The 16,687-nt window shown below is 42.8% G+C and overlaps 1 protein-coding gene across 17 annotated transcripts in view; it reads left to right on the top strand.

The window, feature by feature from the left end:
• The window catches only part of DLG1 (discs large MAGUK scaffold protein 1), a 451,639-nt gene extending 437,910 nt beyond the window's left edge, over nucleotides 1-13,729 (top strand). For all 17 annotated transcript variants that reach the window (XM_077826706.1, XM_077826707.1, XM_077826705.1 and 14 more), the window contains 2 exons: nucleotides 8,662-8,753; nucleotides 11,997-13,729. In XM_077826706.1, the coding sequence (XP_077682832.1) occupies nucleotides 8,662-8,753; nucleotides 11,997-12,103 (199 nt within the window). In that variant the 3' untranslated portion in view covers nucleotides 12,104-13,729. The remainder of the gene's footprint in view (nucleotides 1-8,661; nucleotides 8,754-11,996) is intronic.
• The last annotated feature ends 2,958 nt before the right edge of the window (nucleotides 13,730-16,687 follow it).

Genomic DNA, 16,687 nt, shown 5'->3' with positions numbered 1-16,687 from the left:
TCCCTTCATGTGCACATGCACTTCTCGAGCCCTTGATTGGAGATTTTCTGTTAGCAGAATCAATTTGGCCTACATATGTCCTATACCTCCTTGTGCCACACACCACCGAAGAACCCAGACTTGCAGACTTTATAGGCCTGCACAGGTGAACTGTCCTTAGATCCTTCTCAACCCCTCAGCCGGAGATGGAACCCTACTGTGTCTGCCTTGAGCATGCCTTGGCTAGCTTCTTGTTTATAGTTCAGTACTAGTGTGTATGAGATAGTTGTGAGCTAGCTAGTTAGTAGATAAGTATCGAGAGGATTAATGTTGTTCCTCTTCACAGCCCACTCATGGGGATCTATCCTGATGGGGAAGCTTGTCTTAAAGTCTGCGAGTCTGGAGTAATTGTTAAAATCATATTTTGCTAACAAAGGCCTGATAGTGACACAGAACTGCAGGGTTCCAGAGGAAAACAAAACAAAACACCCCTTTCTTCCCAAAAGGTCCAACCTCTTTGAACCCTTGTCAGGTGGAGTGGTCTTCTGATGTTGTGACCTTTTTCTCTCCATCGCTGCTTGTACCACCAGAGAGTTGAGTGCTGGAGGGAGAAAAGAAATTTGGCTCCCATGGTGGGCATGAAATATTATCTCTCAACCCTTTGTGTATGGCAGTGCAAGAGGCTGGGGTATACCAGTCCACTCTAGCTGGCTCCAAGATGGACTCATTAACTGAGAGTGCCATCTTGCTAGGACCTGTAGGCTGCAGAATATCCAGGAGTCAGTGTTGTGGGTCCTGGACCTTCGCTAATGAGATCTCAAGGTTATTGGCTATCTTCTGAGGTAGCTCCTAGTACTGTCTCTGGTTGCCTGGTGGAGATGGTGAGGATAGAGTGACTGCTTCATCCAGAGATGAGGATGAGATTCTGTTAGTACCATCAGTACCTGAGGATGCAGATCAACATCCTCCTCCTTGTATTTTGATGGATCCAGTGGATGCTGGGTAGGCAATGTGTGGTGTGCCTCAAAAATGGAGTTGTGGCATCTGCAATAGGAGTCCCATAAGCCTCAGCAGAGCCAAAAGGAGGGGCCAAGTGGCTGAGGGGAGCCCATGGCATTGGGTACAAGTGGTCCCCTGGAGGTAACAAAGAGGTCCCACCTCTGGAAATCACCAATTTTGGAATATACCATGGAGAAACTGAGACTCCAGTTCCCATTCACAGTCCTGGGAGAAATGCCTGCTTATAGTATAGGCAGTGGAGTGGTGTTCTGAACACTACTGAGAGAGATGGCTGAAATTTGGATCTGTTGGGCTATACTCTATTGCTTCTGTGCACATGGAGGGAGATCGTGCTCCTCCTTTTTTGTTGATCTAGAAAATGCAGGCCACGTTGTCTATCGTGATCCTGATTGATTTTCCCCTGATGAGGGATAGAAAATGAAGGCAAGCAGTCCAGACTTCCCTGAGTTCTAACAGGTTCATGTGGAGAGTGGTTTCCTGAGGTGACCATCTATCCTGAGCCATGAGTGTATCGAGGTAAGCTCCCCAATCCAATAGGGATGCATATGTTGTCACAGTTGTTGCTAGAGTTGGGTAAACGAAAGGAATGCCTGCACCAACGTTGAGTTGATTTTTCCACCAGTCAAGGGAGTTCTTTATGTGAAGGAGAACTGTGGGTGTATGGCTATATGGATATAAGCATCTTGTAGGTGGAGGGCCAAAAACCAATCTCCTGCCTCTACTGAAAGGATTATAGCTGCCAGAGTCACCATCCTGAACTTTTGAGACTTTACAAAGTTGTTTAGTAGCCCTAGATCCAAAATGTGTCTGCACCTTCCATCCTTCTTTGGCACAAGGAAATACCTCAAATAGAACCCCTTTCCTTTGTGAGGAGCTGGGACTGGCTCTATCACTCCTAATCGAAGGAACGAGTCTATTTCTTGTCTCAGTAAAAGCTCATGAGAGGGCTCCCAGGAGAGGGTCAGGGAAAGGAGGGAGAGACCTAAAGTGAATGATGTAGCCTGATGTTAAGACCTCTGTGATCCACTTGTATGCAGTGATCTGCCTCCAAGCATCTTGGAAATGGGAAAGGCCATCTCAAAAAGAGTGGAACCCAATTTCAATCCTTCTATCAAGAAAGGCAAGATAGTGTCAGAAACATCCTTACAAGCTTAGCCACTGGCATAGCTATGAGGTGTGAGTCTTTCACTCTTCGGGGTTCCCCAGAGAGGTCAAGATCATCATACAGGACGTACCTTTTGACAAGTCAGATTTGTTTATCAAGAAAACGCATGAGGCCCTACACTCATTGAAAGAGTCTAGATTGAGCCTCCATTTCCTGGGAATTTATACTCCAGTCCCGAAGACAAAAACACGAACTACAGGTGTACAGTCAAGGCCGCCTCCTCCTCAAACATTCTACCACCAGCGTCCAGTTAAACCTCCACCTAAAAGACACAGGGTTCAGAGGCCAAGGGCTGCTTCTGATGACAAGTGCTCACAGTTATTGAAGCCACCCACTTCTACCCTCCTTGTCTTTGGGAGCTGTCTCTCACTTTTTGCCCATAATTGGGACTCTCTCACAACACACGATTGGGTTTTAGAAATCGTCCATCAAGGTTACACCATCCAATTTCTCTCCTTCCCTCCCCACAAATCCCATTCCTGACTCCACTTTAGGGACCACTTTGATGAATTGATTCTTCAGCAGGAGGCAGACTCTCTCCTCTGAAGAGGGACAATATCAAGTGCCACCTCAATATCAAGGGAGAGGCTTCTATTCCTTTTATATGTTAGCCCCAAAAAAGATAGATGGAAGACACCAATTTTGGACCTTGAAATCTCAACATCTTTATTGAGGAAGTTACTGGAGCAACTCACCTGGTTCAGATTGGGGGGGAAAATGCCATTTGTAATAAGACCAGAGAAAGAAGAATGTGTCAACCAACAAGGTGGAAGTACAGAAGTCCAAGGTGCAGTTCAGTGCCAAAGGAGACCTAACCAAGCATCAAATGGAATCTAAAAGCAATAATCCAGGATCAAGCTCCCTACCACCCTTTCCCAAAGTCAAAGTGGTACACTTCATGCTTGGTGTTGAATCAGCTTGGTCCCTCTGTATGCTTGGTAGACCTGAGAAGTAAAGGGTAGAGTTGGGTTCAAATAACCCAACTCAAAACTCACTTAAGTAAGGAAAGAAAGAAGTGAGAAATGCTTTCTTCCCTTTGTCTTACAAATTTGCAGCCATGAAGTGATGGAGGCTTACAACATTGTGTGCCCTAATGTGAAGGGTGTGGACTTGGTCCCAAGGGTTAGAAACAGTCCAGTTGGTAATGCATCAGTCCTAAGACCATCACAGAAGTACAACAGGCTCCAGTTGCACCATAAAAATAAACAAAAAGAAAGTCTACAAACCACCATCTGGAACTAAACAAAATCAATCTACCTTTCTGAAAAATGTGTTGTCTTTGGACACTGGGGTAGTACCTGAGGCTATTGAAGAAGTACAAGGGGTGCATTTGAATGGTATCTGTGGGCCCAAATGGACAACTGGGGAAGGTATTGTATGGTTTGAGAGTTTATGGGTCTAATATGTTCCAAATAGACACTTTTAAAAGGTGCTGAATGTTGTGGCATATAAAAAAGTCTGGGTTTTTTCTAAGGCAAAACAATTGTACTTTAGCAGGCTCAGAATAATTAACAAACATGTATGTAAATAAAATCCAGCTGTTTTAATGGCAAGTAACAAATGATAGAATCATAGGACTGGAAGGGACCTTGAGAGGTCATCTACTCCAGTCTCCTGCACTCATGGCAGGACTAAGTATTATCTAGACCATCCCTGACAGGTGTTTGTCTAACCCGCTTTTAAAAATCTCCAATGATGGAGATTCCACAACTTCCCTAGGCAATTTATTCCAGTTCTTAAGCACCCTGACAAGTCAGGAAATTTTTCCTGATGTCCAACCTAAACCTCTGTTGCTGCAATTTAAGCCCACTGAATCTTGTGCTATCCTCAGCGGTTAAGAAGAACAATTTTTTACACCCTGCCCCAGCCCAAAGTTAGCACCTCCAAACTCATAATTTTAAGGTCAGACAGGACCATCATGATCATGTAGTCTGACCTCCTGCACATTGCAGGCCACAGAACCTCTCCCACCCATACCTGAAAAAGACCCATGACCTCTGGCTGAGTTACTGAAGTCTTCAAATCATGGTTTAAAGACTTCAAGTTACAGAGAATTTACCATTTACACTAGTTTAAACCTGCAAGTGACCTGTGCTCCATGCTGCAGAGGAAGGTGAAAAACCCCGAGGGTCTCTGCCAATCTGACCCAGGGAAAAATTCCTCTTGATCCCAAATATGGTGATCTACCATAAAATGTTTTTTAAAAAGTGTTCCACAAAAAGTATAAAGCCAGAAGGGACACTGTGGCAACCATACTGGGAGGCACGGGAGTTTGGGTCTCTGTTGCAGGGCCAGTACCTCCCACCCCTGTCACATGGAACAGGGGGGTGAGGTTGTGGTAGCCCCTCGGTTAAGTCAATATGACTGGACTCAGCTTCAGGCCTGTGTGATCCAATGGCTGGCACCACTAGGGCTCCCCTCATCTGCGGGGGAGTGTGGCCTAATGGCTGGAGTCAGTAGGGTGCCCCAGGGGCGGCAGGGGAGTGCGGCCTACTGGCCAGAGTCAATAGGGCTCCCCTTGATGGCAGAGAAGCAAAGCCTAATGGCCAAAATTGATAGGACCCCCCTTGGTGGCAGGGAAGCAAGGCCCAGTGGCCAAAGTCCATAGCAGCAGGGATTGATGGGAAACGCCCCCCTCCCAAAAGGGAGGGGCAGCCAGGTTGGGGGACCCAAGCCCTCCCTGCTCCACCGGGTCCCAGCCCGGGGCCCTGGTAGTGGCGATGCAGTTCGCCACTAACTCGGCATGGAATCCACTGCAACACGCCGACTGTTGCCAGGACCCTGGGTAGTCCCTCCTGGGGCTACTTCCTACCGTGACTCTTGTAGCTGAAGTCAGGGTGTCTTCGGGGTCTCAGGGTGCCTCAGGTGGCGGCTGCAATCTCCCTAGAGCATCCACAGGTGCCTGGGCCTCAGCGTCTCCTGCTCCCTCAGTCCAGGTACCTGGCTGCTCCTCAGCTGGAGCCAGCGAGGTGTATCCTTCCTCCTCGGTTGTCAGCCCAGACTGAGCTAGGCTGCTCCCTTTTATACTGCCGCAGCAGTTAGAGCATGCCCAGCAGGGTTGAGGGTGCGTGGTTTCTGCTGCTAAGAGCTCTGCTTGTTATGCATTTAATGGAGGGAATAGAAAAGATAAAGCAAGGGGAGTAATCAAGGTTGTTAGACAGCACACTTACCTGGACCACATTAGTGGAAGAAGGAATTCATAATATTGGGAAAGAAAATTTGCAAGGCTAAAAGGTGCTGGACCTGGGCACCACATAAAATTAGTAATTCAAGTGTGCCAATTATAATTGCTGTTCCTAGATGAACAGGGAATCCTAAAGAATTAGTATATGTTAACAGTGTACAGTAGATAATGGGACCTATAAACAGCACTATTCCAGTATAAAATGGCAACATAAGGAGATGAAATAAACACAGCCTGCTGTAAATGAATCAGGCACAGATGGTTCTTTGAGTGGTCAGCCTATATAAACCTGACCACAAGCGAAGGAGGTTGCACCTGACTAGTCATTAAAAGGAGAGTTAAAGAGGTGGTACAGCTCGGGTACACAGTATGTGCTCTGGGAGACCACAGCTTCTCAGGGGGGACAGCACCGTGCCTGGGGAGGCTGGATAGGTTTTGTCTAAACCTCACTTCTCTGACTCAGATGGGAACCCATGCCCTATGGCCTAGTGTGCAGATGAAGGAGAACGTGACAAAGGATGTGACAGACAACACTGACTTGGAGTCACCGGTGACCAATCTCTTTGCACTTGTACCTCCCTTGTCCATTAACACCGCTGTCGTCAGATGTTTGGATACGTGTGTGTTCCCTCTGTATGTCGTCCCAGCTCTGCGCAGACAGCTGACACAGCAGACATCGAGCGAACCGCCCAATGACCAAAAGATCCATTAAGGTTCAAAGGGAGCTAGCCAGGTTTATTGTCAACGAAGCACAGTCCTAACTCCCCAGATCAATGTCTACAGTTATACTAACACATGTATGCCTGTGACAATGGATGCAGCTCAGTGAATGGCGGGACTTTCCATTTCCCACTCAGCTGGCCAAAGACACCCTCTCTGAGATACATCTTTATACACCAACACAAACAAGTTACGTATTGCCTCTGATGTATCAGGGTGCCGCCCTCTGACATATTAGAGCACCACCCATTGCCTTGTACATGTTGGTTCGATCAAATCATCTCTATCGGGGGTTGGACTAGATGACCTTCAGGGGTCCCTTCCAACCCTGATATTCTATGATTCTATGATTCTATTCATCATGCTGTCATCCTGACCTTATCCTTAAGATGGGTCAGCATGTTCCTGTTATCTTTGGGGAATGTGTTTGGTATCGAGATGTTCTGGTACCCCCTTTCTGGAATATGTTTGCATATATATTCTTGTGCCTAGCACCTCTTAGGAATGTGTGTTTCTGCAGTATCAGCCCTGTTCTCGCCAGATTCAGTGAGCAGGGCCTGCCTCTGCTCACAACTTAACTTTGCTTTATATCAGCAAAATTTTGACTACTTTAGCCCAGGCCTCAGGCCTCATACCAGGCCTCTGATACATAAGTTTATGTTTCAGGCCCTCTTCCTACTACAACCACTAGTTTGGTGCAAAGGAGACTCAAGCAGTTGGGGCCTATTGCCCAACTAATAGCCAAGCAGCAAGCAATTAGAAATAATATTGTTTGGACAGAGAAAACACTGTGATGGGCTATACTAGAGGAAGTGAGTTTGCACCTCCTGGTTTGTACTTTAAGCTCAATGTTAATGGTGATTCAAATAATAGCTGCCACAGTGGTCCTTAGAAATGTGCTGCTGGGCAATAAATATATATATAATGGTGTAATACAAAAAAAAAATATATATATATATAATGTGTAATGCAAATAAAACAAATGCTAATATAAAAAGAAAGACAGAAGCAGAGCAATGTAGCTGAGGCCTGGCCCGATGTGAGTAATTAACACATAGAGAGTGGCCTCATTTTCTGGAAGATAGAATTAGGGATGTAAATGACTCATCAGGTTGAAAACAAAATGTTTGTGCTAAATAAGATAGGTCACTAGGTTAAGACTACAAAATGTCTAAGCCAACTAAGATAAGAGGGAGAACACCCGAGGAACTAATTACTTTGAACTATATAACAAGGGACAAATGTAAATGTAAAGATGAGGTAAAAATGAATTTGAAGTATGGACAGTGCGTGCACAGGAATTGGTTCCTGCAAAGTAACCAAGCCAATCCAAAAATGAGTAATGCAATGTATAGTAAATGCAATGAGAAATATAATGTACATAAATGGAGAGGGTTTCTGTGTAATTTTGGAGCTGTGATACATCCTGCATCCATCCCCACTGTGTTTGAGTCTGATCAACTCAGTATAGCACTGCTGTATGCCAAATAAAAATACCTGAGTGATGAAAGCTGGAGTCGAACTAAGTTCTTAGGAAGCCAAGTAAAAAAAGGGCTTGAAAAAAATCCCAACACTAGCACTCAACTGACCTAAAGAGTTTTGGTTCCCAGAACTTCTGAGACTGTCAGTCCATCCTCCTGTTAGGATCTATCTCTTCTCGGCTCCCCTTACTTGGAAGGAAGCTAAATCAGATATCCCAATCCATACCCACTTCACCTCATGGCCTGGTGTTTGGATGAGCATCAGAACTCTCTTGCTCAACAGCCATCCAAGCCATTCTTATTCAAAGTTGCAAAGATTAAACTAGGAGCTGCTACCAACCTGAATCGAAACATTTTTGTGCTTGGGCTCAACATCATCAGTCTTCCTCAAACTCTGCTGATATCCCAGTCATTTTAGATTATCTCCTGTTATTAAAATAACACGGGTCTCTTCATTAACTCACTACGGGTACATCTTGAAACAGTCAGTGCCTTTCTTCCTCCAGTAGACAGGTAATCCATTTTCACTCATTCACCCTACAGTGGTTAGATTAATGAAGGGCCTAATCAGGACCTTTCCACCAATTCTCAAGCCTGTACCTCAATGGGACATCTATCTTGTCCTGTCACTGATCACCACACCTCCATTTGAATCTTTGGCATCATGCTTTATGCCCTCTCTCTGGAGCACGAAGCAAGCTACTGCACATATGTGTAAAATGGACATTGCTTGTTAGAATTTCCAGACTCAAGACGCATGGTGCACGTGCGTTACCCACATGTGGAATACAGACAAGGGCCATGCATCTCGAAGAACTTCCAGTTACAGGCAGGTAACCTCTAATTTTATATTGAGGTTGCTTAGTGGGTTTCAGTGTTAACCCCAGCATCTTTTCCAGATGCCAAGAAATGGAAGGCTAGTCTACAGCACTCCCACTATCTCCCTTTACTTAAGTCTCCCTTCAAGAGTTTAATAAATCTCAGATTCAGGAACAGGATGGGGCTGGTTTTTTTCTAGGATTCGTATTCAGAGGGCAGTTTAATAACCTTATTTCAAAAGAATCAGCAGTATTTGGTAACTGCTTATTATTTTATAATGTATTTCATCTCAGGGAAATGAACAAACGTTTAACAGAGGAGCAAGCCAGGAAGACCTTTGAGAGAGCCATGAAACTGGAGCAAGAATTTACTGAACATTTCACAGGTTTGTATCCCTCATTACAGTTCCCTTCAAAGCGTGGAATTGTGTTTTCTGGACCATAAGAATTGTCACAACTGACTGAGCCCATAAACTTCAGTTATATATCTTGTCTCCAATACTGGTCTATGATGAACGTTTTAGAACATGTAAAACCATCATAATGCACTGCAACTGTTCATTAAATATTTGTATCAATTCACTGTTTAACATTGAGACGAAATTTCTTCTTTACTTAAGCTGGTGCCAGTTTATACTTTAGAGCATGAGAACTTTTCGCTTTTTGCTAGCTGTTGAAACTAGAAACGTTAGTCTTATTTATATATTAAAAGTCTGGAAACTTTTAACGTAAAGGTCACCAACTGGTGTCTTATGCCTTTCCAGAATGTGAAGGGTGGCTAAACCTCTGAAAACCAGAAAATTAAGAGTTACAGTAATGCAAACTTAAACGTCTGAGAACAAGGAAATACAGAGTTAAGGTACACACTAAGGCAGCCGTAACTCTGCCCCCATGGAGCAGGCAATAGCCATTGGGGATTATCTACATTCACTCCAGCTGTGTTCACTGATAGGTTTAGCTGTCTTGAATGGTAGAGGGATTAGCTGGAACAGCTTGGCAGAGCAGTGATTGTGACATGAGGTGGTCTGTGGCAGCCTTGCCCTTCTCCGTGCCCTCTCCCCTGTGTGTGATCAAAGAAAATGGCTGCATGTGTACCTTGAGGGATCCCTTATGCCTCAAGTCAGTGCCTAGTTCTCTCGGTTGTGTCAGTAGCAGTCCATAGGGGTGGTCTTGCTATAGGATTATCATCAGTGAGGTGGGATATGAGAGTGGTCTGTGGATTTAATAAAAGGTAAGTGAAAGTTTAATGAAAAGGAGGACTTGTGGCACCTTAGAGACAGATTTATTTGAGCACAAGCTTTCATGAGCTACAGCTCATTTCACGAAAGCTTGTGCTCAAATAAATTTGTTAGTCTCTAAGGTGCCACAAGTCCTCCTTTTCTTTTTGCAGATACAGACTAACGGCTGCTACTCTGAAACCTGAAAGTTTAATGTTAAATGGAACCCTATGTATAAGAATGAAGGGGGCTTGGTATAAGAGAATGAAGGGTTGTAAAATTTAGCAAGTGGGGGTTGTTTCTATGGAGCAAACTCTATTTGAGCCTAAGCCAAGAGTAGGTAGCTTCTGTTCAGTACATCTTACCTAAACATAAGTCAAAAGTTTTGTGTCAGTAAAGATAAAGTGTTAGACACTGCTCTACAGTGATCATGTGCCCTATTCCCTGAGTGCTCTGCACTATCTGAAAACATGGAATGCTAACATGTGTGTTAAAGCTGACCTGGGGCATCACTCAAAGAGGTTAAGTTGGCATGTATCTTAACTCTGTATTCCTAGTTTTCAGAAGTTTTAAGTTTGTAATACCTTAACTCTTCCCTAGTTTTCAGAGGTATATATTTAGCCACTCTCCACATTCTAAAAGCGCACAAGGCAGCATTGGACAACTTTAAAGTTTTGGGACATTTAATTCCCTTGGTTTTAAAAAAAATAATTTCTCAGCACCCCCATCTGCAATAGCCCAGCTTTTCTCCTTCAATACCTGGGGCTCTTTGGCAATGATTGCCCTGGCCACAAAACACACTGGCTGCATGTTGGTCTCCTCACTGCCTCTGCCTTGTCTCCTGTCTAGCACAGCCTGATTGCCTCTTCTCAACAATCCTCCCTATAGAGAGGCAAGCTTCAGCGAAGGACCAACATGTTGAGGAGCTGGGGAGATTCTGATTGGTACTTTTGGGCACTATTGCAGTATTGATAATTATACCGGTAGCTAGTAGAGCTCCTATAATTCACCTTTATCTAATAATACTACCTAGCATGTACAATGTGTAGTGTACATGATCATGCAAGTATCAGAAATAATTTTAAACTACTATGGTTCCTATAACACCATATCGACAGGGGATGCTCTGAATAGTGACTATTGATAAAATATTTTGCCAAGTAACAGAAATAACGATGTTTGGTAGTGGTATGATGTAGAATGCATGTATGTGTGTTTACAAAGAAGGCATAAATTTTTAATTGTAAAATGAATAAGAATCTTCTAAGAGGTTTGACAAGTAAATTGAATTAGAACAGCCATTAAGGAAGCTTTGTTACCATTGAATGTAAAATAAAATGCTGTCATAGATTTTAAATGTTTTGGGAGTTAGGAAGCTGAGTAAGAGGCAACTGTTAGCATGTAATGAGAGCTCAGTAATCGTACTAGTGTGGTGTGTATTAACACAAACACAGGAATACAGTGTCCTGCCCCAAACAGCAGCATTATACATTTTTTTCCTATTGAACTCTATTAAGTGGGTTCTCAGCCTGGAGGTGAAGACCCCAGTTAAGACGAAGCTGCAATCAAGATTTTTGTGATTTGGATCCAAAGTGTTGCAAGAACCCTAGTCCTGATTCAAATCAGACCATACTTTAATCTGATTTGGGTCAGAACACACCCCACCTCAATTCATTTATAGTGCTTCTCTAGCCTCAGTGATAATATATACAATCTGTATGGTCTGAGTGTAGATTGTAACTTTATTAACTGTTTCTAAAGCAAGCCTCAGATGTAGAGGATTAGAGAAATGCATGTGTCAACCCCTTCCTTCCATCCCAAATCATGGACACTGCTAGCAACCAGAATCTACCAGATGACCTATTTTTCATGTCCTGGTTCGTGATCCAGATGACCAGTTCCTAAATCTACATTACATGGAAGCTCACACCACCATTTCACTTGCTACAAGTCTCAATGATTTATTTGTCTGGATTAGGATTATTAACTAGCCCTGCTCTTTTACCCTCCTGTCCTGAATACCTGCACAAAAGTTGGGACTAGAAGAAAACGAAAATCAGAAAATAACAAATCACCCCCAAACCAATCCTTGGAGGTATCTGAGGAAGGCAAAAAACAAAAACAAAAAAACAAAAAAAACCCAGCTGCACATGCCAATCTACAGTGTGGGAAAATTCCTTCTTGACCCCAGGACGCTATACACTGTACACTGGCTAGTTCAAAGGCCTTGGGGAAGCCCTACACCCCCGAACAGTCACGCACCTTTAGCTCACAATAAACCACTATCCCAGTGTTGTCTGTTACTTCTCCAGTCTGGTTAAATCCCCACCCTGGGAAGGGGGCTGAGAATGTCTGCACGCAAGGTGAAAGCTAGTAAAAAATGCTTGCTCACTGTAATACTATGTTTTGCAGCTATTGTCCAAGGAGACACACTGGAAGAGATATACAACCAGGTGAAGCAGATCATAGAAGAACAGTCTGGGCCTTACATCTGGGTACCAGCAAAGGAAAAATTATGAAAATTGAGAGATTTTTGGTTTTCATTTTCTAACGGACATCACTTACTCATTGACAACTTGTAACCCTTTTCAGTTGAGCCTGCCTCTAGCTCTTTCCAGTGTGGGTCACACACTAAACATCACATTCTGCAGTTCCCATATTTTTTTTACATTTGGTGTCTCTTTTAGTTTGAATAATTTGTGTTATTGTGTGGTAGCGTTCATTTGACATTTTTCAAACATGAAGGTCAAATGGCCTGACCAGCTATTAAGATAGGGGTGGGGAATTGTATGGTAAAATCCTTAATGTTTAAGGGAAAGTAAGTTTCAGAGATTTTCAGAAAAGATTTACATACATTCTTTTAAAATTGCATCACATATGAAAGAAAAGGCATCTTACCCAATGATGTAAATCGTGAGCAACTTTGCACGCTTTAATTATAATAGCATGGGTTGGTCAAGGCATTTAATTTCAAGTTTTAGTTTGTGGGTTGACTTTCTGTTGTCACAGCAAATATTTTTCTTTATAGGCAGTTAATGTAACTTTTGTTTAATTTCCAAATTAATGTATTCATTAACTTCCATTAATTCACAAAGGATATTCATTTTCAAAATTTCATAATGATATTCTTATTGTCTATTTTTATTCATTTTTTGCATATACAGTTGCTAGGGATAAAGATATTTAATGTTTTTAATCTTACTCATGCAACACTATTTACAGTATCTTACAAAAGTTCACTCTTTTCTGAGTCGAAAACATGTTTAGGTGCTAGGGAAGCTTATATTTTACAAATGAATAGCAAATTTTCTTTGGCAACAAAACAGAAAACACTTGCAGTGATGGATGATCATTAAGGCAATAGGAAAAGAGTCAGATTTGTAGTTTAAAATAGTGTCTCTCCTTAGGGGTGTCAGATTTAAATGAATATTTTACTCACAATAATTGCCTATTTTGTTATAAAACTTTCTTTAACTATAAACTTGTACCTATGGGAATTATTTTCTTTACATAGTTGCACACACATATATATAAAATATATATATTTTTCTTTTCCCACCTACTCCTAGCTTTTTTTGTTTGTTTTTTTTGAGAATAAATATAAATTAGAATTTATCTTCCTTAATCATGTGAAATGAAATGGGGTATGGTGGCTGGGTAAAACATCTGGGGGATATTAGCTACAAGAAAAAAATATGGGCAAGTTCTCCTCTTTTCTACAAACAATCTCAGATGTTTGGTTTTGGGATTTTTTTCTTTTCCATGTGATGTGCATGTTTTAACCAATGGGAGATTTCAGAGTCAACAGTCAGTTTTCATGTACATCTCAGATTGCATCTGTGTCATATCTTCCGTGGTGGCCCTGCACTGGAGAGACACAGGCCTCTGAGCTGAGCAATTATAAATATATTTCTGCAAAATATAGAACTAACATCAGTGGTGAAAAATACTCCAGTTATTAATAACATTGTTTGGTACTTGCTCATGGTTCTTTTGGAGTCAATTGTTTATTAAAAAAAGATGTGCTTCTGACAGCCTCATTGCAGTTTCTCAACCAAATTACCTATGGTTTAAAAGAACCTATCAATATTATTCATTCCATTTGTCAGAAAGAGGAGAACAGCTAATAAAGTTTATTGTACAACATATTTTTGTGTGTCTTTAATTAGATAATCTGAAATACAGGTGATGTAGAATTAAGAAATTAAGCTCGCAAACAATAAATTGGCAGGAACAGTAAATAATGAGCAACTATGTGATAGAGGAGCATTGAAAAACTAATATGTGGGCCAAAGAAGTTCAGTGTAGTTAAATTAAATTCAGGTTAGATCTTGGGGCAAGGAGTTAAAAGTAATAAGCATGTGTGAGAGAACAAAGTACTGCAAAATATTGGTAGATTGGGAATCCTGTAAATGTACAGCCTAATGTGCAGTGATTGTGAAAAAATCCATCTTGGCTGTATACTGGATTAGTAAAGAGAGTGCATTCTTGCTGTATTTTTATGGGTTTCTCTGCCTGTTGCTGGAATTATAAAGTGTTCTGAGATTGTCATCAGATACTAACTAGCATGAATCAAAATTAAAGCCTTCTAGCTAAAGCTCTGAAAGCACCAGTGGCCTAAATTTTAAGAAATAACAAGTGATTTGAGGTACGCAACTTGAAACGCGTTAAAAGGATGTGACTTTTAGATGCTCAGTAATTTCTGAAAATCAGGCTACTTTAAGGTATCTCAGTTTGGGTACCTAAAAATTGAGACCCCTCAAAATCACTAGTCACTTTTGGAGGTGTCACTTAGTGAGGCTTTTAGATGGTACGTTTTTCTTACAAAAGAAAAAAGCTTTTGTCTCTTACTGCCTTTTCTTTATTGTTTTTTTAAATGTTTTTGTGCTTCCTTTTTACCCATCAGGAGTGGCATGTGTTCTCTTCTTTGTTTTTGCTGGAGGAGTTTTGGCAAGATGGAAGAACTAGAGATGGAGGTCTCTCCACTTTCATTTGAAAGGATAGGGGTGTTTAATTCAATTTCATGGAGCTTTTCTCCCGTTTGTTTGTCAGGTGTTAATTGTTTTAAACAACCAGGAGCTAATCCCTTTCCCTCTCAATTGTTCAGGCCTCTTCTTCTTCGAGCGCTTGCTCACGTCCACTCCACGTTAGATGCACACGCGCTGCATGCACAGTCACCAGCGAATTTTTCCCTCCGTGGCATCCAGGGGCCAGCTCTAGCACCCTTTAGTGCCATGTGCTTATAAGGGGCCCGGCTGGCTCCGCACCATCTCAGTTCCTTCTTACCACCCGTGACAGTCGCTGGAACAGCTGCTCTTACTTTGGCAAACTCTTCGGCTACGTCTGCACTGCACACCTTACGACGGTGCAGCTGCACTGTTGTATGGTGTGCTGCATGGCCACTATCCCCGGGAGAGAGCTCTCCCGGCGACAAAATAAAACTACCTCTGAGGAGCCGTAGCTTATCACCGGAGCACGGGTCCCGCCAGCGAAGTGCTGTTCACACCAACACTTTTCGTCACTAACGCTTTTGTCATTCATACCCCTGAGCGACAAAAGTGTTAGCGACGAAAGTGCCAGTGTAGACAAACCCTTACTCGGTGACCTTAGTTTAGTCCTTTTCCCTTGTTTCCCTATCCCAGTTCTTTAATTTTCTGGTTTGGACTGTTGTAGATTAGTTGTATATAGTTAGTTGGCGCTTTTCGCACTGTTAGCAGAGTTTTTTGTCCACTCCCAGTGCCGGGGCATGCCTTGGTCCCTGGGTCTCAAGCCCTGTGCCTCCTGCAGCAAATCCGTGCCTAAGAGTGTCCTGCTCTCCTGTTGTCTTACGTGCCTCATATCAGGGACTGCTGCCAGATCTGTCAGGATTTCGAGCCCCATACAGAGAAGGATAGGGAGGACAGGTTGACGTTCCACCTGATGGAGGTGGCGCTCCATCCCTCATTGGAGCTGAGGTGGTCTGATTCTGCATCCAGTACCTCATCTTCGGTGAGGAGTGCTCCTCCCATCATGAGAGATTCTCGGCACGATTCTCCTTCACCAGTGCCAAAGAAAAATCATAAGAAGCAGCGGACCGAGAAGGGATGTTCCCTGACTCTGAAGAGAGTCTAGCCCAGGGAGCCCAGTGGAGTGTGGTCAGAGTTTGGCCACTCTTCTGCATCCGCTCTGAGTGTGACACTGTCACCTCAGCCTCATAGGCAGGTTTCTTTGAGTCTGGTCCCTTGGCACCAGAGGTGAGTTATTGAATTGTAGCTCCCTTGCTGGACAGTGGTTGTAGATGGGTTGTTTGACACCCTGCCTGGGCGTTGGTTACTTTCCTTGCTGTTGCCTCTGGGGAGCTACTATCTGGCTGATTCCCCAACTTACAGCATGTTTTAGTGACACCCGTACAACACAGTTCTCATAACTTCATATGCATCAATGATATACATGTATGGATAGAGAAATGACCTTCAGCAGATCATAACCTTTCCCCTGATATCTTACGAGGCATGCTTTGTATGCTTAATATCACAGTTATATACAGATGAGGAATATGGGGGTTAAAAGACGCTCCCCCAAGGTATAGTATGTCACAGGGTCATTTGATCACACTCTCTAAGTGTCTACATGTAGAACATAAATTTGATAGTAGAGGGTTCTTCAGTCTAGCAAACAAAGGTATAACAAGATCCAATGGCTGAAAGTTGAGGCTAGATAAATTCAGACTAGAAACAAGCCAAAGATTATTAACAGTGAGAGTAATTAAGCATTGGAAAAACTCACCAAGGGTTATGGTGGATTCTCCATCACTGGAAATCCTTAAATAAAGATAGGTATGCTCTAGTTCTGCCACAGCTATTGACTTGAGGTAGGAATTAATTCAGGGAATTCCTACAGCCTACGTTTTGCAGGAGGTTCAACTAGATGATCACAAAGGCACCTTCTGGCCATAATATCTATGAATCCATAATGCTTCAGCATGGTGTTGAGCTGTACTATGCTACTATAGGGTGTTGTGTGTCACATGAGACAAAACACAGGCCCAGCCTACTTCCGATCAAAACTCCTATGGCACTGTTCACAAGAGAAAGGGTATTAATCCCAGTATTCTGTTCAAATTC

The sequence above is a fragment of the Eretmochelys imbricata genome, chromosome 9 (assembly GCF_965152235.1).
Source record: "Eretmochelys imbricata isolate rEreImb1 chromosome 9, rEreImb1.hap1, whole genome shotgun sequence".
NCBI lineage: Eukaryota > Metazoa > Chordata > Testudines > Cheloniidae > Eretmochelys > Eretmochelys imbricata.
This window is presented reverse-complemented; position numbering and strand designations above follow the sequence as displayed.